General features: G+C 41.6%; 1 protein-coding gene and 2 long non-coding RNA genes across 3 annotated transcripts in view; 2 read left to right on the plus strand and 1 right to left on the minus strand.

The window, feature by feature from the left end:
• FOXK2 (forkhead box K2) overlaps nt 1–19,316 on the minus strand; it is a gene marked incomplete at its 5' end in the record, with an annotated part of 52,210 nt that extends 32,894 nt beyond the window's left edge. Inside the window, one exon of the mRNA XM_062011187.1 lies at nt 18,538–19,316. Within this exon, the coding sequence (XP_061867171.1) occupies nt 18,538–19,316 (779 nt within the window). The remainder of the gene's footprint in view (nt 1–18,537) is intronic.
• Nucleotides 19,317–19,468: 152 nt separating this feature from the next.
• Nucleotides 19,469–22,303, plus strand: LOC133627207 (uncharacterized). The gene is made up of 3 exons (XR_009820020.1): nt 19,469–20,239; nt 20,830–20,974; nt 21,157–22,303. It is a non-coding gene; the product is annotated as an uncharacterized LOC133627207 (long non-coding RNA).
• A 7-nt stretch (nt 22,304–22,310) lies between these two features.
• On the plus strand, nt 22,311–23,014 carry LOC133627208 (uncharacterized). Its single transcript, XR_009820021.1, has 3 exons — nt 22,311–22,415; nt 22,517–22,645; nt 22,886–23,014. It is a non-coding gene; the product is annotated as an uncharacterized LOC133627208 (long non-coding RNA).
• Nucleotides 23,015–23,262: the final 248 nt, after the last annotated feature.

Genomic DNA, 23,262 nt, shown 5'->3' on the forward strand with positions numbered 1-23,262 from the left:
GTTTTGAGAGTGATTTCTTTTGGTTTAAGTTCAAACTCCAGATCTTTTTTACTATTATTACTATTATTATGTGATTTAGCTTTTGCAGAGCATTAAATTGTCTAAAAACAAAATTAGAATGGAAAAAACCCTTGTCCTGGTACATAATGCATTACTTCCCTATATTTTACTCTGCTTTCAACTATGGTCCTTCTTTGAGATATGCCAGAATCAAACCATTTTTGTAAGTAGTAATTGACACAATATTAGATGAAGACTTCCAGTATAATACTGAGTCCAGACTTCTCTTCCTCTTGTGCAGCCAAATAGATGCAGTCAAAATCATAAAATCCTTTCAAAAGCAGGAGAAAAAGTAAACTGCAAAGAACTCCAAAGAGGCTCTTGTACACTGAGGAACATTCTGCTGAACTGCTCAAAGAATTATACCTCCCGTGATGAGCAAAAATTTGCACGTTTTTTTCCTAGATATATATATATAGAAAGAAAAAGCAGTGAGTCTTGCTTTCAGTCTCCTGAAAAAGCAAGTAACATTTGTTCAAGTCAGGCTTCCCTAGCATATCAGCTGAGCATTGTTCTTCCCTGAATGGGGCTGTAAAAACTGTCATATGAAAAAATCCTCCAAATTATCAAATAAAAACTCCATACCTTCTCCTCCCCACACACCTATCTGATGGACCTTCCCTATATCAGATGATCACTTGCTGTCACTATTACTTTCCATCAGGCACAAATATTGACTGCTATAAAATTATACATTTCTGTAGTGAAATTTGAATGTAGGATTGCATATTCAAGAACAATTTCATCAGTTATGTGATTTCTTCACAATTCCACTGCAGAATCCACTTGTGCCACAAAGCTGAAAAGATGTAAATGAGTTCCCTGCATATGCTACTGCAGAAAAAAGAGAACTGCACACATTAATTTTCACAGTACTTAACATTAAGATGTTTCCATTTAGACTTGAAAAACAACCAATTTGAAAGATTAACATTTTTCAGGAAGATGTATTATGTTGAAACATTAATCCCAGCTACAGAACGTTACTCCTTGTTTCCATATCTGTGTAAGGCATTATACTATACTTCCTTTAATAATGACAAAAAAGCCTTTCATCCTGAGAAATATATATAATTACCTTTTCTTTTACAATCACAGAAATTTTCTTTTCCAGTCCATCTGTTCCTACAGGAAGCACCATTAAAATCATGGCATTTCATATAATATCCAAGGTGGCACCTAAGTTAAAGTTACTGTAAATACAGAAGCACCAACCAATTCATATTTGGATCCCATTTCCCTCATTTTAGACCGTATTTCAAATTATTTTATGATCTTAGAAACATTCATCCAGAGCAGTAAGTATTTCAGGTGGAAGATCTGGAAGTCTGGAGATTGTTTAAGCGACTGTGGAGAGCATGACAACAGCCTTATCCTGTACTCTAATAGCACTTCCAGCATACAGAGAATCATGTACAGGCTTTAAGCCAGAAAAGTTAAAAAGTAAGGTAGCAGATACCATAGATAATTAAAAAAAATCTGGTTTTTAAAACATCCTTTCCCCCCCCAAAAAAAGAATTGAGATCTTTTTCCCCATATATTAAAAGTTTTTCATTAATTGTTCATTTCAATGCACAAGTTCGTCAGGGCTTTTAGAAAAAGTCAGAAAGATTCACTAGATATTTTTAAACTAAGACGACTCCTTTAGCCATCATCAGAACCACTGTTGGGAGGACTTTAAGAGCACTAATTAGTTCAGTTACAAAATTATCTCTTACAATCAGTTTTGCTCTCTCTCTTGAGAAAACAAGTCAGCTTATATGAAAGTGTCACAAGAATCAGTGACTTGCGCATGAGCACTTGACAATGAGACAGGACACAGTCATCTGATGAAGAAATCTTGAAATACAATATGGAACTCTGCAACTCTTATCACTGCTCAAACAATTAAAAACAAAGCTTAATAAAGATTATCAGAAAGTAGTTACCAAATATCTGCGTTTGAAGGTATTTCTGTGTTGAAGTGCAAATTGAAGACCATCAATCACATAAACACTTTGGAAACTACCAAAAATAGCACAGGCACAGTTTTATTGCTCTTCCAGTCCAACTTCATTACCCACAGTGGACTTTTTACTTCATTTCTTTACCTTCTTCTTTTGCAGGATGCTGATAGCATCTTTGACTATGAATTTACACTCCTTGCAGTGTCCAGAAACATCATACAACTCTTATGTCCATGGAATAGGAGGCCAGGGACTTCTTTGCTAAGTGTAGGGCTTTTTAGGCCCCTCAGTGAGCAAACTCAACTCACTAATGCAGCACTATGTAACACAACAAAACAAAATAATATTATCTCGGGGTAAGGAGAGAACCAGTTAACAAGGGACCTGGTGGTGCCAGAGCCCATGTAAAAGGGCAGCTGAACCAATAGAAGCGGGATCAGGAATTAGAAGGAACAACTAAGACTTTTCAAGAGTAGGAAATCTTTACATCTCAAACACTGCTACATAAGATTCTGTGAAGACATTTTATCAATCTTATTAATTTCTTCCCATATACTAAAAGCAAAAAATTGCACTTCTGACTTGACAGAAAACATCCTCAACCTGCCTTGCTCCTCTTCCAAGGGACTGGTTTTCAGGCTCACCAGTGAACTAACCCAACTTGAGTACACAACATGATCTCCAGAGGTAAAACACAGGACAGACTGGATGGCTCCTTCAGCTCTAACTCTCAAATAACTTGTTTTAACTGACCTTCAAGTCAAAGGGTTAGTTATTGTTTATCTTTACGGCCTGAATCCTATGTACAGGTAAACCTGAAACAATGAAAGTGCTGTTCATGATTTAATACAACTGTACTACTGTATTAATCTGATGCAAACACAAAAACCATTGAATTCTTTTAAAAACGGGAACAATTACTGCAAATGCTTGAAAAATAAAGTTTATCAATATACTTAACATGAGAAGCAAAAGTCTTCTGTAACAGCATATCCTTCAAATCAATCCACTCAGAAAAAAATGAATTTAAGTGAACAATTTCTACAAAGAAGTATACTGTGTTAAACATGTTACCTATAACATGCACAAGTGAGATTTTATAAGATATTTAGAAGATAATATTTACAAGACGCTGCATTCTGAAAAGTTCACCAAGTCAAATTAATTTTGTGTCAAGACTGACCCCATCAGAGAGGTAACACTCCCTAAAATGTTATAAAATGCACTGCAAACATGCAATATACTTACATATACATTAAAGTTTCATTTACTGTTAAAGTTTCATTTACTGTTGCTCCCCAGCACTCCTCAGACTTTCAGTCTGGACCATTTTGGACCACAATTCACAGCTGCTGCAACTGAAGAGTCACAGCAGTCTGTGAATTGGAGATGTGATCAAAAATGGTTTTAAAGATCAGAGCAGGTCTATGGAGTGTATGCTTAACATCATTTATCTAACAAAGGATGACAAGGGATAAGAGAAAAAAACTTGTCATTTCACAGATGTTAAACATAATGCTAAAAAATTTACACAAAGAAGAACTATCGCAGCTAACTAATGAATATAGACCAAGTCCCAAAAGATTAAGTATAAGGTCATTTTATCTCTCAATTTCAAGCTGAAAATAATCAGACTGGTCTCCACAGTGTCTATGACACTTCCACATGAGATAGGCCCACATTCTGAAAGCACCAGCACAAAATTGAGGTGGGGGGAAACATAGCAGAAAACTTTAGAAATACAGAATCAATACCAACAGTGGAAAAGAAGAAAAAACGCAAAACAAAACAAAAGGCTCAGTGCTTGACACTGACAGCAGGCGAAAAAAGCCTCTCAAAAATAAACAGCTTGTAAAACAAACCAAACAATTCAGGGCCTACGATGAAGAGTGGGGTATGTACTGGTCATACGTTCAGCGTATGTTATTGGCACCACTCACCAGTAAGAGCTTAAACATTTACATTTGAAATGTGCAGCCTTCAGGGATGACATTATCTGGGCAGGCCTGATGAAACACACCACTCAAAATGAACACACGCTCATATTGGCTGGCAGGTTATTTCTCCATACTCCAAACAATGCTTTGCTTGGCACTAACTCATTTGAAACGTTTACATAAAATACAACCAGTGGTAGTCTGAAGCAACTTTTCAAACCAGTAGACTCTGTTTATGTAAGATTCTATAAAATGATTACTTTAGTATCTGTGATTTTTAGAGGTAACCTGCTTGGATCCAAGCTATGGATTAGATACAGGTACATTTAAATTCACAACAGAAACACTTTGAAGTTGAGAACTACTTCTCTACACATCCACAGCAACATAGAACATGATGCAACCCATTGCCCAGATGACAATGAAATGCAGTGATGTAGTTTTAAGATTCTAAAACATGGGGAATAAACAAATTGATCTGGAGTTGAAATGTGTAACCTGTAATACCTGATTTCTATAACAGCCATCTCAGCCTCCCCACTCAACAGTCACTTCCATTTCTGTGAAATTACACCACAAAAGCTGCTTTCCAGTGCTGACACACAGATCATTTGAGAAAGGATCACCACCTCACTCTGTGTACTAATTTCTGACCTTATCAACCCCTTCTGCAACCAAACCAGTGCTACAATTAGATGTATTTACTTCCTTTTAAATACCCAAACTGTAGTATTTTAACTTTAAGTTGCCTACAGTGATTTCTCTTTCCCTTTTATTTTTGTATCAATACCGGCTCAAGTCAAATCCTGTCTCCATTTAGCACATCTTTAAGAGGGTTATTCTAATGACTTAAAGATGGTGTGAAACATCACAGTACAAGTATCTAAGGACATTATGCATTGAAAAATAAAAGTCTCCTTCACTTGGTGAAGAACTTTATCATCCCAACTTCTTGCTCTCCCTATCGGACACTGTCGCTTTGCTCTCAGTCAGCAATTTACTTACTGCAAAACATTCCTGCAAAAACATAGGGTAGTCATATATATATTCTCTTCAAATCTCTCAGGGAAGGTTTGAACAAGTATCTACCACAAGGACAAAAGAGTCCAAAGCAGGATAAAATTGCATTAATGCCACACATCCAGTAACCAACACTTCCTTAACCAGAACCCTGGGATCTCCAAGTCAAAATGCCACCCACAGACACCCTCCCCCTCCTCGTACTTACCTATATTTATCTGAAAGCAATTAACCCTAAACTACTCAGACATTCAAGATAAATTTAACTGGAAGAACAAGAAAACCCCTTAACCCTCCAATGTTGTTGCAAAAAGAAAAAGTTGCAGACACAGTAGCTTACCTTGGAGATAAGGCAGGTAAACACACTGCAGTATGAGAATGGGACCAGAGCAAGCATTATAGCAATTACCAAACACACATCCTGCCTCCTCAAAGTCTCCCTAAACATAAACAGATCTGAGCAACACATTTCTACATTGCCACCTCCCAGGTTCATTTCCAAAACTGCATGGGGGTTTTTCTTCTTCACTCAAAAACTGCAGAAAAGACAGATTTTTACAACCAACATTTCTGATTAAGCTACCAAGTAAATTCCTCAGAAACATCTTCCTTGGCCTCTTCTCCTCATCCACAACACTGTTATCTCTCCCAAGTAGTCAAAAATGACACTCTCTCACATTACGGCTACTTCACCATCTACATAATCTTGCTTTTAAGCTTTTCAGATGAAGTTTGATTATTTGTGTCACACTTCTTGGCTGCCTTACTGCCAACACAACACACATACCCAAATACTAGTAACGTTTTCTTCAGCTTCTAAGCCAGAATGATTTAAAATCATTAACCAGAAACTTAAAACTTCTACAGAATTTTATTTTAACTCATGGCTGATTTATTTACATTCACATGTCCCTTTTTTTTTTTGTTTTTGCATGGTTTGCATGCTTCTTTCTTTAAAGGTTTAAAAAAATCAATTTTGCTGATAACCTTAGATAATGGTGAACAACCTCACATAAGAATCACGGGTACTTACCAGCCCACAGCAGACCAAACTTATTTATAGCAAAGTAGCAAGCTGGGGTTAGTGATCTCTTCCAGGCTCAACAATCTTCCAACCTCAGAATAACCACACCATAAAACAAGAACAGTTATTTCACTACTGACATAAAAGTAAACATTTGTGTACTAGGGTGTGCTTGCAGATGACTGTTCTGACTGCCTGTACTGCGGCAGACAGTAAAAGCTATTCTCAGCAGGTTAAAATTCTTAAAGAAAACTTAAAGCCCTGATCACAAATTGCTCTCAGAATCTAATTTCCACCTTTAAAACAGAGACAGGTGGAAGGATCTGATCTTGTCTCTCAGCTGTGAACGTGGTTTCCCATTTCATCTTCGGACAAATTAATTGTGTCAAAGTTTCCTATCTGAAACAGGTAACATCCCCTACATCCTATGCTGCAGAGAAGGAAAAAATACTATATAAGAAAACAACACCATAGCCCAAAGAAAAAGCTTCATAACAGAAAATTGCTGAGAATGTCTTTTTGTAAAGTTCTAACAGAGTTCTGGCAGAATCTCAGTTATAATTATGAAAGTTTTATTACAGAAAGCCTGGACATTCATAGAATGAAATGTTCAAGCAAGAACTAAAAATTAAACAGCTTTAGAAAAGCCTGTTTTGTTGTCAGCTTGAGGCTCACTTTTACCTCCATCTCATTCCACTCCCCTGCTTAACCACAAGAACTTTGGAAGTCACGGTGTGATTCTGCTTAAACATCATCACTCCTCAGAGGCCAGCAGTCCTTCTGGAGGAAAGGAAAAAGGAGAAGAGATGCATCTAGTTGAGAGCTAAGTAACAAAGCAGGGAAGAAATTACACAGCTTTGTACTATTCACTGCAGAAGCTTATTTTATCTTGACAGGGTTCACAAGGCATATGAGCACTGTTAAACGGTTCTGGAATTTGCTGATAATACAGACTAGTTGCCCTTCTCAGCTTTATGGACAGACCAATACCAGGAAAAGGTTTTAAAAACAAAGGATTGAATTTCAATTCAAAAGGATAAACAAACAACTGAAGTTCTACTGTGGTTTTTACCTATTGCATCTCTTTCCTGTGTTGCTAAATGGGCCAGTCATCTGTGTATTTCAACTGACACACACACTGTGGTTTCCATGTCAAAAACGTTTGTAGCAATTACCAATATCTAGAAAGCTGAATGAACAACACTATAATCAACCACAAACTGTGGAGTCCACCCTAGACTCAGAATTCAGTTCTGTATTCACTTAAGAACCCACATTGATAGCACAGGGTAACCACCTTAAACTACTGAATTTACTCTTCAACCCAGTGATGTAGCTACAAAAGTAGTGCCAGGAAAAAGGCTGTACTCTAACTCTTGATATCATCACTGTAAGCAGGACTGCAGGAGGGTCAATTTCATCATTCTGTGAGAATCTTATTACCCAATCTAGTAATTTTAATACAGATACTTATGAACATATTGCACATTCTTCAAAGCAATGTTTTCAATATCACTTGAACAGTCAACAGTTCATCGTTTGGCCTGCAGGTCCCAATGCTACTAAAAAGCAAACATATTTAGTAACACTGAAGGGCAGAAAAGGACCAAAGCCATCAACCCCCTGCTACCCGATAAAAGAGCATCCTGGGTCAGATCTCCAGAGACACAGAAGTTCTCCAGTTGGTTACCTCAGAACAAATGTATCAATTGATGACCACATAGGACAGATCAGGCAGAGTATCTGGTAGAAATGTTACTTGAACCTAACCCAAACACATCCAGAATATTCACATGTGTAGGGAAAGGAAATAATTTGCTTCCTTTAACACATCTTCATTCAGTATGTTACTTAATGTTTACATCTGTGGAAGTTAGAGACAGGATTTTGACTGATGACCATTTATGCAATTCACTCCTACTCTCTTCAGTATCTCAGGTCACCGAATACCACACTGGAAATGAAGGACACTTTTTGTTATAACGTGCACTTCCTCCCAATTATTGTTGTTCTTTAATGTTTCACATCATCTGCTCTGAAGGAAAGCTCAAAGTGACAGCGAGAAGTTAGTTAAATCACACCAGAGAGCAAATGCACAGCTGCTCTCAAGCAGTTTTGGAAGGCCTGATCAACTAACCTTATTTATTGACTACTAACCTACTTGCATTAAATGGCAGTGTGGTTTTACTACATTACCCTGCATAAAGAAGGGAAAGAAAAAGCTCTCTCTCAAATGACAACTTCTTTTTGAGATGTTTCCGCATCCTATCATGCAGCAACCCTCAAAAGACAACTTAAGAAATAAAATCATAGAATTGTTTCAGCTGGAAGAGACCTTTAAGATCATCAGACCTACCTGCACAGTCAACTCTGGCAGATTCACACACTTCCTGAAAAAAAACCCTACAGATACACAGAGTCCCTGCCTTTAGGCCAAGTAGAAGAAAGAGAAAAGTTTTACAATCTTCTTGCAGGCAGATGACAGAATGCTGCACAAAGTCATCTGTCTTATAGGCAGAGAAGTCTGCTTTTGGAGATGAAAGGGCCTTTGTGGAGAAAAGACTACAACAAAAACAACACATAAAACCTTTACAAAAAAAGGCCATCTATCTCCACTGTATCCATAATGTTCCCTTTTCCCTTGAGCTTGTAAATTCCCTAGTCTACAATGTACTTAAACAACCAACTGAACTAATGTTTTATACAGCAAAGTCTACCTCTAAGCAGGAGATATGATGACTGAACATATGGAATGAAAACCATACACTACTCTTGTGCTCTGCTATGAGATGATCCACAGGCAAGGAACTTCTACCCCTCCTTTAGTCGTTCTCTCCATGTATTCACATTTATGTAGAGATTTTTCAAAAGGGCCAAGAAACACATATTAACCAAAGGTATGACACAACTGAGACATCTCAGCATTTGGTCTACTTAGATTAACTTTTATAAATGAACTTAAATACCTACCATACCCCTGTATCAACAGGCACTCTATTTCAAAAATTTCTAGGATTTAAACATTTTCTACTACATTTTTATATCACAAGTTCTTTTTTAATGACCAAAACTATATTTGCTCCTCTTTTCTACTGTTTTGGATTTTTTTTTTATTTGATAGAGCATGATGGCTCTTACAAATTACTGCATGATTCTACACAACACAATAAGACAACCGACGCTGAAAGTCTGTGCAGACCCCCCACATACTTCATGCCAGTTCCATTGCTTAACAGAACCCTCTGCCACTTCAATGCAACAGAAAACAACTCCAAAACAGTAAAAAAAAAATTGGCATACATCAGTGGCTTTTGGAAGACCTGATGAGCTTCAAGGTCAGTTGGGAGCACTGCAGAAAATAAGACCTTCCCTGCCCATGCTCCATTTCAGCAGCAGTGGAACACTACATCAGCTCAGATGTGCAAGAAAATACTCCCTATATTCCTAAAAAAAATGAGATCCCTGATTGTTCTGAATCACATTTCCCACATTAAATATCAAACTCAGAGCTTGTTACATTCTATAGGAATAATAATTGTACTACTTCTGAATCTCAGCTCTTGAACTTGAGTTGATCAACTTTTTCCTATCTTGTTTCCAGCCTCCCAGCAAACCCTTTCATTTCTCCTTACGTAACAACTAGAAACCCCATTAATATCCTGTCCATATCATACAGCAAAACACAATGGCCTATGTCTTCATCTTTCCTCTGCAGTACCTGAATTCTCTTCCTCCACTTCCCTAATCTATACATGGCATAATGCTAAATCATCCTCTGTATCGTTCTTCTTACATTTTTCTTGCTTGCTTAAATAATCCACTTACTCTGGTTCAAATTGGAACTTATCTCCACACAGAACTTTGCAGGAGTACATTCACCATTCTCTTGTCTAAGCCCTACTTACTTTAATCTTACTTAAATCTCTGTCTCCTCTCATTGCTACACAGGCCTTCTTCACCTGTCTACAAAGACCAGATGACAGCAGCCTCATCAAATGGGGGAATCTCTTTCCTTTCTTTAGGAGTCAGGAAATTGATGCTTCAATGGAGGGCAAACTTGCCCCCACACACCCCATCTGTGAGAAGAAAAAAAAAGGAAAAAGAAGGGAAAGAGTAAGCAAATTAACTGCTCCTACACTGCAATGTGCCAGGAAAGGTGTGAATAACTTTTGCTATTACATGGTAACCTGACTGCTTATCAACATGAGAGCAAAGAGGCTTACACCTTAGGAGCTACATCTGAGACTTATTTTGAAGAACAAGCATTTTCAAAGAATTTCTGATTAAGCCTTTAAGGCTTTACCGTGTACTCCAATATGAAAACTGAGACCATTATGAACAAAAACATCAAAATCAGTGGCATGTGTGAACACTGATGGCAAGCGTAAACAACCAAGTGCCCAACTAGACATTTGATCCTCTTTAGAAGCCGTTTTAACAAAAAAACAAAGCTGTTTACTGACTCCTTGTTAAAACACGTAACTTAAGTCTCTTGCTATAACCCAATGGGAGACCTTAAAAAAAGACTTGCAGAGGAAGTAAATGCTGACCAGGGAAGAAGCTTCACCTACTTGTACCCCTTCTAGCCCTAAGCCATGAAATTTCACCCAACCATACCTATAGGGCACCTAATCACAAGGTCAGACTATAACAAGGTTAATTTTTCTGTTTAAGGAATCTTTTTCCAAGGCCGCATCTATTTTCAATCAGCAGAGAAGGGTTAAATAAAGATACCTCCAGTCAGCAGACTGTTAACACTAATAAGTTGTTCCAACTGTCAAAAAAAATGTGCTTAGTTCAAACCATGAGATGTTAGTTTCCAGCCTTGTGGGTTTTATACCTGTGTGTGATCCACTGGCAAGCCCTTCCACACTTTAAACTCATCCCCACGAAAGTGTGTATACACCAACCCAGCCATCTTGCACTCCTTTTTGATAAGATAAACATATAAAACTCTCACTATTTGCGATTTCCTCCAGCCTCAAATTCTTTTTAGCTGCACATTATGTGAACCAGCCTGAGTATCCCCAAAAAGATGCCATTTAAAACACAGCTAATGTATTTTTCAATATGGAGTTGTAGGTACATTTTACAGTTAAGAGTTATCTCCATCCCTGGACATATTCAGAATTCAAATGGACAAAGTGCTGAGCAGTCTGAAACTAACATTGAAGCAATTGCTGCTTTCAGCAGGAGTTTGGCTGCAGGTCACTTCCACAATTCCTAATGTAACACCTTAAATTAACACTGAATTAAAATTAATTCCAGTCAATTGCATATGAATTTTGTTATGCTTCATAAAGCTATGGTAATGATGCGTCTCTGCTTTTTTTTACTTTACGGTTCTCATTCTAAAAATGCTCAAATTCGATCCACAACTTTACCCACATGAGCTGTCTTGCTGAAGTCAACAGGAATGTTTAGTTTAGCATGGACATAACTGATTATCAATCTGCTCATGGCTTCTATTTCATTTGGTGCACATGAACTAACAAAAAAGTCACATGCTCATATAAATATTCACTTAGAAACTCTGAAATTGGGAATATTGAACATTTTAATCCCATAAATACTCAACTGTACAGCATGCATGGTGATGCTTTGTAAAAGCCAATTCACAGTACTAATGAGAAGGACAGAGCAGCAGAGGTACATGCAGTAGAATAACACAAACATGTGAAGAAACAAAGACTCCAATCATACACAGGCCTTCTTTTGCCCTATGAAGAGTGATGTATTACAAAATTACAAAGACTTGCACCAGCTCTTCAAATAACTTACTAAAAAGCCTCAGCACCCTTCCGTGACAAAACAGTGGTGATGAAACTTTAACTGAAGAATATGTTTATTTTTTTATGCCATCCAGTATGGAATAGCTGCAGAATAAATACAGTTCCTCCACTCCAACTGCTCTATCTAGGTCAAAAAACTCCTTAAAGGCAGGAAGTCACAGGAAACAAATGTCACTACACATCAACTTTTTGTCGTGAAAACAAGCAAGACAATAGATAAAAACACCACCTTCCCAATATTTCCGTGTGAAGTTCCATGAAATACATCAGTTTGTTAGTAAACATAGACTGCTGTGAAAGCTCCTTATAGTCTGAAAGAGAAACAGCCTTGTGTGCCAAATCTGTAATTGTCTTGGAAGTTATATTTTCTCTAGGGTTTGTATAATTTTACAGAAGTTAATGGGACTTGAGAGATCTTGAAGGTACCGCTGTATTTACTGAAAAATACAGAAAATTAGATGCACAGTCATGTTCTTTTTAATAGCTTAGGCATGACTGAGAAGATCTTTCACTTTGTGCATGAGAATTACACAGGGTAAAAAAACCAAACCCACCAAAACCCAAAACATCAAACTTCCAAAACCAACAGCAGAATTTCTCCACAGCAGAATTATTCTTCAAAACACACCTAATCCTCATGAAGGACTAATATTTGCAAGACAATGTCATTTCCTGATTGTAAGTAAATTAACAATTAGTGTTTATTTTGAAAAGCAAGGCTGAAATGTCAACTTCTTTATGAACTTACTTAACTTACACCAATCCAACGGCAAAAGTTGTCTCTTCCTACTCAAACATAGTGCATTTCACAACTGAAGCTCAGTATTGTACTTTGATTTAATCAATGCAAAGCAAAGAATGATTTAATTTACATATCTCTTATTATTACGACTGAAGGCAAGAATCTTATCTTTCCACTACAGGTTCTTGGAACAGTTTTAATACTGACTTTGCACCTTTAAACCAAAACTGTGCTAATCTTGCTTCTGTTGCAGAACAGGAATTTAGAAGATAAATAATCAAACAAACTATCAAAAAATCCCCCATTTCTGGAGATGATGTCATAGTTTATAGTATTTCATACAACTATACATAGAATACACTTATTCCTACAGCTAACTACAGATGGAAGAATATTTGTGAGATCAGTAAAACTGTAGAGCTGGGTAATGAAGTTCACATACATACCAATTGAAAAAGCAACACAAGTGCAAATCAATTCAAACATAAAACTGCTTAAGCTTTACTCGCTGCCTGATTGGTGTATCACATTTGCAAAGTTGTTTCATTAACACCAAAACATTTCATTCATGAGGTGTGTGCAATCGAGAAAGAAGTATGAAAAAAATTAAGAAGACAGAACCAACTGTAAAACAAATCACAACTACAGAAACCTGATTCTCATCTCTATTGTCATTTCAAATAATAGGCCCTCTGCCTTCTTCCTCCCACATTCCTTTCAATCACATCTGCATATGTGAGAACACTACTGCTACTGAGCTTGACATTTGCAAATTCTACTTTAAAGTGGCCAAAAATCCCTATAAACATCATCCACTTAACCTTATTAGTCATCGTGGTATGAAACACAGGGTCTGCTAAAGAAAGTCAATAAAGGTTTCTGGAGTCTGACTCATAACTCTCAGTCAAGTCCAATGTTTTTTAGTTTTATGCTTTGAGATAATTTGTAAGTAATTCACAGTGTAAATTCAGCCAGTGTGGAAATCCAAAACACTCTTCTGAACGCAAATTAATCACAAGGTCTCAAAAACATTTCAGCCAGCTGTCCTCCTTACAAGCAACTGTATCTAGCAAAAGTGTTGTCAAGAAAGGAAAAAAGCAGGTGCTGATCCAGCCTGAGGTATCAATCTATACTTACCAAGATATTCCTTGGGGAAAAAAAAAAAAAAAGAGTGTTTTGTTTGCTTCCTTAAAGTATCTAACACTTATAGAGGAAATACTTGAGAACATAAACCATAAGCCAAATCCAAGCAAAGAATATTCTCTGTAAGCTAGCAAGCAACATTGCCTAAGGAGATGTTATGATCCATTCACCTCAACTGTTAAGCCAAACCTCTGTTGCTTCCAGTAGAGAAATATTCCATGTGCAGCCACTGTTTTAATTCAGACAGCAATCGAAACTTTGCATGTCATTTAAAGAACTGTAATGACAGAAAGAAGCTCACTGATACAGTGGAAATCCTCTGCAATCTGTTGCACTATTTCCTTCTCAGGTAACACTGAACATAATAAACTCTACCTTGGAGTTTACTTAGTGAATAGATACACTTGATCCGTGAGCAGAACCTACGGGCTTTCATTGGCAGGAAAGCTTGTACTATGTCAAAGGCAGTAACAATCCCACTTTGTAGATCCAGGCCACAAGACCAAACTAAATATATTGATTCAGCCCTTTGTATAGTAGGAAGCAAAGCACAAGAACACAAACAAATTCACTTTCAGTTTGAGCCATACAGGCTTGACTTTAAACCATATTGAATACATTTAACATTGGCTTCTGTTACGAATTCCCATACTTGGTAATGTAAACAAGTCCACAATATGAAACTGCCAGGTGTCAAGTTCAAAAACACCCAGCAAAAAGAGGTATGCCGCCCAAGGATGCTGTGGATACAAGATGTTTACAGGGACTCAAAAACCCCAAATGTTTCCTTTTTAAAAAAAATAAAGGAAAGAAAAATGCAAACAGTAAACAGCCCATAACTCAAACACAAATCAACCCTGACTTTGGGATCCAAACGAAAAAGAGACACAGTCATTTATCCCTTTTTACTAGATCCCTAGGCATCTGCTACTGACTACTCTTGAAGGCAGGTAAAGGACTAGAGGTATCTTTGCTCTGACTTAGAAACACTGCTCTTACATTAATGGCATCTTGTTTATGATTCACAGATCTACTTCCACAAAGCCAAACACAAAAGTAATTACTAAAATATAAATATATGGTTTGGTCAAAACGAACAAGACACTGTCATGGATCAGTTAAGCCCAAGATATCTGGGTCTTTGTGAATTCAAATGCTAACATACAAAGCACATCCAAGAGACACAAAAAAAAACCCCACCAAAACACAAAATCGTCTTCAGAGCCAAGCTGTACCCAGAATTCACTCTGCTTTTTCCAGCTCTATCAGTTACATCTGTCTGGAATCCTGCCTTTCCAAAAGCTGTATGCAAGAATTCTGACAACAACTGCTGCTGTGCTCAGCACAAAAGGTATTTTTAAAGCCAAGTACCTCAAAAGTCAAATACAAACATTATCACTTACCTAGTTATATATCCCAACAATGCCTTCGCTAAAAGTCGGGTGAAATTTGATGAGCTTCAAATTAAACCAATTTCAAAACACGAACTTTAGCCAACTGGACAGTGGGTAGTCCATGCATCTGAAAAGTAGTTTTAAAAGACTGAGCCGCTTTGATTTTGTGTGTGTTTAAGAAGGAGCCTCTAAAACCTCTTCCATCTCACGCCACTGTGTGTTATGACACTGACAGGAGAGCTACTTACTGGACATGAACGAAAAAACCTGCTGTTTTCCCCCAGCTCCCATTTTTCTCATCTAACCAGATGACAGCTGGTTTGTATATACATAAGTATGTGAGTCTGTCAAGAACTGGAAAAACAAAAAACACACTTCCCACTGCTATTACCTCCTGCTTGATAACTTAAACATTATAATTGTGAGCGGCTTCCAGGGAAGCATTAAAAATAGCAGCCAGAGCAGTTACCTGAACACACAGTAATTCTGTGTTTCATGGCATCTGTCTCTGTAGAAAGAAGAATGCCTTTGCTACAGGTAAAAGCATAGTCCAACATTAATAATTTGACTTCCCCAGATTTAAAAACGTGTCTTCTGCAGAAGCTACAAAATTGTATTTCTGTTTTTCCCTTCCCAAAGCAGGAAGTTCAGTAACATTATTAATGCAATCCTACTGAAACAACGTGATGAAATATAAAAACAAAAACAATAGGCCAAGACACTGGAACTACACTGAAGTGACAAATAAGACATTTCAATACTATAACAATATTTTACTGGAAGTAATCTGTGGTAAGTCGTTATTAATTAGACAAAACAGAGGTGGATCCTCCATTTTTGGTTTCCAAGACCACTCCAAAACAAACAGAAGGGAATAGGCCACCCTGATTTTTTTTTAACTGCATCTGCCATTAAAATCTCAAATGATTGTGAAGTCATAAGCAAAGCATATTACTGGCAACATAGTAGGATTAAACAACAACAAAAATAGATCTAATGATTACTTGAGCTGGTGGTTCGCAATCATCAATCTTAAACTCACACCAAAGCTACTTTGTCTCCAATCACGTTCTGGCTGTTAATGAATTTTTACATTCTGCTGAAGTAGCAAAGTTTGATTGTTAAAATCCACATCATCTTCAGTGTTACCAGCTAAATCTACACTGGAACTCAAGAAGATGGCTACAAACAGTATTAGTCACCAGTAATTCACAGGGAGGACTTGCTAGCAGATAACGTCTGCTTTGGATTTGCCTGAAGACTCCTGTGTTTAGAAAAAAAAAAGGGGGGGGGGAAGGTGCTTTGCTAATAATTAAACTACTATTTCTCTGTACAACTCCAGGGTTTTAAAAAGCAGTGAAGGAGCATTTGACCTCAATCACCAACCTAACTATGACCCCGTAGATTTTCAAGATAAAACTCACCCCTTTGCCCGTTAGCCAAGGAAATCCCCTTTCCCCCAGCGTACACACTACTGCACTGTTTCCAGCCAGCACTGAAGGTATGCCACCTTTATTGACAAGACTGGATGGAAGATCACACCTACATTTTGTAACCAGGAGAGAACTACTTCAACCAGCTTACAGATCTTGAAACCAAAGGCTCCCAGTGTGCAGCCTAAGAAATGGTGTAATCACAGACCACCCTCAGTTTTCAAGCAAATGCTGTTCTGTGACACCACCCACACACACTCGTGAAGAAATTGTAACTGCACTGAAGTTTTCATCATTGTTCACTGAAAAAAGGGTGACACACAGAATTTTCTTTCAACTTAAAAAGTGACACTGGTAGAAGGAACTACACTAAGCTACAAGTTAACAACTATAGGGACAGTATGAAGAGGTAGTAGTTTTTTTTCCTGAGGTCTCAAGCATTTAACAGAATGCTCCTGACTAAATTACTCAAACTAATTCTAGACTGTTTGCAACCAACATATATGATGCACAATGACTTGCCTGCAATGAGTGTATTATACCAAACTCTACTTACAAAGACAGAAAAAGTATTTGATCTGTATTTCATAAATGTGTTAGATTAAAATACAGTTTAACCACATACCAAGTGATCATTAATATTAAAAAGCATAAAGCAAAAATAGAAGTTACAGTTAAAGGTCAAACAAGTCCTGTAGCTGCACTGATGGTTATACAACTCCACACATACTGGCACTGTTAAACTCTTTTAGAACAAGCATTTCCTAGAAAGCAGAAAGGTAAGACAATTTGATTTTCTCAGAGGAACCAGGTGGGGAAAGTAACATCAAAACGTCAAAGCAGAGAAACAGACAGCATTAACATCCTGAAGGCAGCTTAACAACTTGTAAGGCATTAAGAGTGTGTCACTAATGGCCTGTGTTTCACAAGGTGAACACTCATAACCTTTTAGGTATTCCTTAGTCAAGACAGACAAAATATACTAAACCAAAACACTTTCACTTTTCCTACATCTCACTCCTCAAACCATAATGATTCCTACATCTCACTCATAATGACTTATTTGCAGTTCACCATATCCTTAGACGTAGCAGGTAGGCCTCACACACTCCTCCTCGAAATTACTTTGCAACGACAGTAACGTTTGGTAATGGTAAAGGAATGTATTACCGTTTAAAATCTTAGTATGTTTGTTGTCATGAACCGGATTTTAAAACACTGACTAGCAGAAGTATTTCACGTGAATGATTCCATTTGCCCATCAAAATAAACGTTACAATCGAGCAAAGAGGCAGAAACAACCACAAAACCAGAAGGCAATGACACGCACGACACAATCCCCGTGCACTCTGCAAAAGCACCACGGGTGCTACGAGATTTACTCAACGCTGATCTCAATTTCAGAAATCCCACATGGGTGAATAACCTCTTGACTGGTTTCCTTTAAAGCACGTAAACAATACTCAAGGGTGTATCCAATTCTGTTTGCTAATTACAATACCTCCAAGCACTGCTGCAGACAGATTTGCTCCCAAACTCAAAACAGATACCCACTGCTACGTGCGAGACACAGCATGGGAGGAGGGTGACCGTTTGGCAGCTGCCAGCCCCGGCGCTGACGGGGTCTCACGCTTTCCACCTGTGCCACCGGGTACCGGCGGGACGGGGCTGGGAGGCCGCCGGGTCCTCTGCCACCGGAGCAAGGACGCGCTCGAGGGCAGCAGGCGGAGGCGGCGGTGCCCCGGTGACGCCGGGCAGGGGAGCAGGGCCGTCGGGAGGGAGGCCTCGGGCACCGCTTGCGTGTGTCGCCGGGACGGAGTCGGCTCCGCGCCTGTCACGCACCGTGCGCCAGCCCCACGGCAAGGGGGACAAGCGACGCGGGCAAACGGCGGCACCACCCACGCCGCGGCTGCCGGTCTTCCCGGGGAGGACGGGGCAGCCTGGCGCGGCGAGGCGCCGGAGGCTGGGCCGGTGCCGGCCCGGGCCCGGCAGGCCCCCGAGTGACGGCGGGGGGAGGACGGCAGGCCCGGCGCCCGCTGTACTCACACTCGGGGCAGCTGCAGCGGCGGCGCGCCTCGCCTCTGGAACACGCCGTCCACGAAGACGCCGTTCTTGCCGAGGCAGCGCAGGTAGAAGTCCCCTCCGCCGCCGCCGGTGGCAGCGGCGGCGTCCCCCTGAGGCGGAGGCGGCGGCCCGTCCGCGCCGGCCGGTGGCGGCGGCGGGGGAGCAGCGGTGAAGATCTCCAGGTGGCGCCGGGAGATGAAGCTGGAGTGGCCCATGCTCACGTCCACCGAGCCCTGCGACGAGTTGCGGCCGATGGTCACCGAGCGCTTCTTCATGAGGTACTCGAACTCCCGGCCCTCCAGCCGCGCCACGGCCGCCGCCGCTGCCGCCGCCGCCGCCATCTTAGCGAGCGAGGGAGCGGGCCGCCCTCCGCTGCGCCCCTCCGCCCGCACCGGCCCCGCAGCCGCAGCCGCTGCCAGACACAGGCAGGGAAGGGGCCGCCGCTCAACCCAACCTGACGCAGTCCGCCGCGGCCTGACGGACGGCGGCGCCGGGCCAATGCGCGGCCCGCACGCCCATGGGGCTATGGCGGCGCGGCCAATGGCGAGCGGCGCCGCGCCGAGCGCCGCGCAGCACGTTCGAGTGTCGGGACCCGAGAGCACGGGGAAGGCCCGGAAAACGCGGAGCAGATCCGGGCGCAGGGGAGCGGAGCGGCCCACCGTCCGCCCCGGGCGGAGGCGGCGATGCCGGGAGAAGGGCGGCGCGCCGAGCCCCCGGCCCCCGGCGTGGCGCTGGCGGGGCGAGGGAGCGGCGGCGCGGCCCCTCGGCGGGCGGGCAGGGCCAGGCCGGGCGCGCCGCGGCTCGCTGAGGCCCTGCCTGCCATGTTCTGCCGCGCAGGGCCGGGGCGGCGGCGAGGGCCGGGCCTGCCGCACCTGCGGGGAGCCGCGCTGCCGGCGCCCGCGCCTCACGGGCCCCTCGGCTCGGGGCCGCCCGCGCCTGCCCCCGGGGCCCACGGCCGTGATTTGCGCCCCGTGGGTCGTGCAGCGCGGGGGCCACCGTTAGCAGTGCCTTCAAAACGGCGCTGACCGCCCAGGGCCGCGCTCGAGGGTAAAAGCACTGCCAAGTACCCCTAAATCGCGAGAGGGTAGGGTGCCACCTGGGAAGTAGTTTGTAACTCCTCCAAATTAGCCTCAGACGACCACAAACAAGAACTTCGGTACATCCTCCAGCTCTGATGGCCTTTTCAGAGCTGGGTTATAGCGAGGGGGGGGTAATTCTCTGCCTCCACGTTTTGCAATACCCATGTAAAACAGGTACAGTGCCATAAATTCGGGAGTCTCAGGTAAGTCGGCATGTGTAGTTGTGTGTACACCTCAGTCCCAGTGTCCTCTTAGGAGCTAAGGCACAAAAGAAGTAAGCAAGCGACCTGACATGACAAAACAGAACTGGACACCTAATTGTGGCAGGAGCCTGTTCCTCCTTCTGAGGGCCACAGGAGGGAATATATCCCCTCCAACAGCACACCAACCCCGGAGCAGGTAGCACTGTTTATCAAACACAGCAGTGGGCACAGTTCACCTGATAAAAATCTCCCAGGGAGCTCTGCGTGCCTGTCTCTAACAGTCACACAGGCCAGGCACTGTCAGATTTGAGAAGGAAGCTTAAGGAACACCATTGGCTGTCTATATACAAACACTGCAGATGCTCCCTTGGAGCAGCCCAGAAAGCCCGACTGTATTTTCAGGTTGGTCTTGTCGATTATTTGTGCTTTTGTTTCGGTGCTGAAGTTCACTGTTACTGCTTAATTCAGAAGATACTCAAATACTTTCTTCAGTGATCTGTAAAAATTGAAAATAACCTTTAAATAGATTCTTGTGCTCTGGACAAAATGATCAGCTCATTGACAAACATCTAGTCAGACATTTGAAATGGAAACTTCTGGGTTTGCACGGTTCTTTAACTGTGGAGCTGTTTTATGCATGCTTAGGGACAGAACACAATGTCTGCTACCTGCAGGTATGTGGCAAACCTTTGTAGCCTTGGCATTGTATCTGCACTTGCTAGAAGCAGCTACACCATTTCATCCTGCCTGTGTCCATTTACACAGTCACACAGGCTGTGTCCATTCATACAACCACACGCATCAGATGTGGTAAATTACAGCAACAGTTCAGAGCTTTGGTTTCTTTTAACTGAAAACTTGGGTTCAATCTTGCCCACACTTTGGTATTTAGAATCAGACTTTCTTCTATACCAGCATATGTTTGGCATAGAAAATGTGGAGCATCAGAGAGCTCGTTATGATTCCCTGATTCTCAGCTTTGTTTTTTTCAGCCCTTGGCTCTGCTCTAGAAATGTTGTTCCTGCTCTGCTGACAATCAGAGTATGCTGGCTGCAAATTACCAATAGATCCCCACCTCCTACCACAGCCCCACACCCTCGGAGGGAGAGGGAGCAGGCACACTGGGAGACTGGCCAGGTGAATTGCCATCAGGCTAGCAGCCCTTCCCATCGCTGCTGTGGTTGCTCAGCTTGCAGAAGTTTGTGCTGCTTTAAGATTTCCCAGTATATGAACCACAACTTTGTAAACATGTATAAATTGGTTTAAAGCATCCAGTACTAAGCTCACCAAGCTGATCTACCCTTCCTGTTCCATCACAGCACAGCCAACACAGCCATTGACACCGAATGCCCAACAGTTTTGTAACTACAGTGGATTTACCTCTCAAGCAGCCAGTCATCAGTGTGCTGCTCTACACACCGACTGGAGGCCAGCAGAAAGTCACTTCTGTATTGCCAACGCTGTAGAGCAAACAAACTCCATTGTCTGAAGCTATATTCATTTGAAGAGGACAGCTGGGATCTTTCTGCCTATGTTTCTCTAAATTAGTGCAGATTGAGTCACTTTATTTGTGAGCATACACAACTGCATGGTTATAGGTCATTCCAACCTGGTGTACAGAGCAGGGGACAGCAGCTAGGCGAGGTGGAGCGGCTTGTGCTTACACAGGATTCTCCAGTGCTGTTCTGGGTGTCTGAGCTCCCCACAAACCCACTCCTTGAAGAAAACCTGCTCCTGATTTGGGAGCTGCAGAGCAGATGTGTACTATTCCACACATGTTTTCCCTGCCAGTTAAGCATAAGCAAATGACATTCTTTTTGTGTCCACCTGAACTATCCTGAAGCTATCTAGGGCTCCAAGACACTGACCAAAATACAGTCTGAGTTACTGAGTTGCTGCAGTTGGTAAAGGCACCACACAGGCTCTCAGAGCACTGATTGCACTCACATTTCTAGCCCAATGTTACCCAAACTGTGCTGAGTTACACAGCAACACCTGTTTGCATCATAAACATCAGGAATCAGCAGAGCTCAGCTGCATCATCTAACCTCAAAACAACCCGACTTGTGTTTAAATACTGTGTAAGGCCTAATCCATCACTGCTGTTTTATTTGACCAAACTTCCCTTGAATGACAACATATTTTCACTCTGTTTTTCTGGAAGCTCATGCTACAGCAACACAAGGCTGTTCACTTACAGCTTGTGCTTGGGGCTAGTAAAATGTCACATAATTGAGTTTTCTTTATTTGCTTTTCTTATTAGATCTATGTGCCCTGTGCCAAGGGCTATGAAGTGTTGAAGCAGCCTTCTCGAGATGAGTATTTTCACAGATCCAAAAGCATGCAATGCTGCTGGAGGAACTTGATGAATACTCAAGTAGATTAAGTGACCTTAATTGCTTACTTGGACACGACCAGCATTAAACAGCTTTTAAAAGCCATTAGGAGCTATCCATAATCTTTTTATTACAGCATGTGTCACAAGCTTCCAGTGAGATTTGATTTTCGCTAAACAAAGCCCTACAAAGTGAAGTGTGCAAACCCACCTCTTGGTACCATTCACGGATGAATGAACAGGGTAAGCCCTTCAAATGCCCAAACCCCCACAGCCCAATGAAGAAAGATTTCACATATCCCTCCACCTGATAAGCACACTTCTTGTTTTCCTCCATTTACTAGGTGAGAAGCCCCTTGTAAGCAAGCAGTAACAACTTCCTCCAACATCCAGCCCTGAAACCACAGCCACAGGCAACTGGGGTTTCCAGAATGCCCATCCTGCAGCCCTTGACATGCTCAACATTTGACCATGTGTGTGAGACTCACTGGGGCTCATGCTGCCATTTAGGAAATTGTCTCACAGGGACATTTAGGTCAGGGGGAAAGTGTTAAAAAAACCATGTAATTATTGCAAAGTATTAAAACTGAGAGGGATGGTGCAAAGCTCCCCAGTTACACCCCCAGCCAGGTCCTGGAGGGGCTTTAGTACTGTCAGGAGAAAATACAAAGCTGTACCTCAAAACTTATTGTTATACTTGTTTCCCATTACAGATGCCTCTCAGATCTCTTGGAGTGACAAAGACTGTAAAGCACAACACTCTTAACAAGGCAGCCAGACAGGCACGCTTTTCTTGGAGCAACGAGGAGGAAAGAAACACAAGGACGAATTTCTTCCCTGTTGAGGTGAGGGAGCCCTGGCAGGGGCTGCCCAGATGGGCTGTGGAGGCTCCTTCTCTGGAGACATTCCAGCCCAGCTGGATGAGTTCCTGTGTGCCCTGCTCTAGGTGCTGCTGCTCTGGCAGGGGGGTTGCACTGGATGAGCTTTCCAGGTCCCTTCCAGCCCTTGAGATTCTGTGAGAGTGAGAACAGTTCTTTAACCCCGCCCTTGCCAGCGTGCCCTTGGCCTCGGGCAGGAAAACACGCAGTGC

This window comes from Colius striatus, chromosome 18, assembly GCF_028858725.1.
Source record: "Colius striatus isolate bColStr4 chromosome 18, bColStr4.1.hap1, whole genome shotgun sequence".
Classification (NCBI taxonomy): domain Eukaryota; kingdom Metazoa; phylum Chordata; class Aves; order Coliiformes; family Coliidae; genus Colius; species Colius striatus.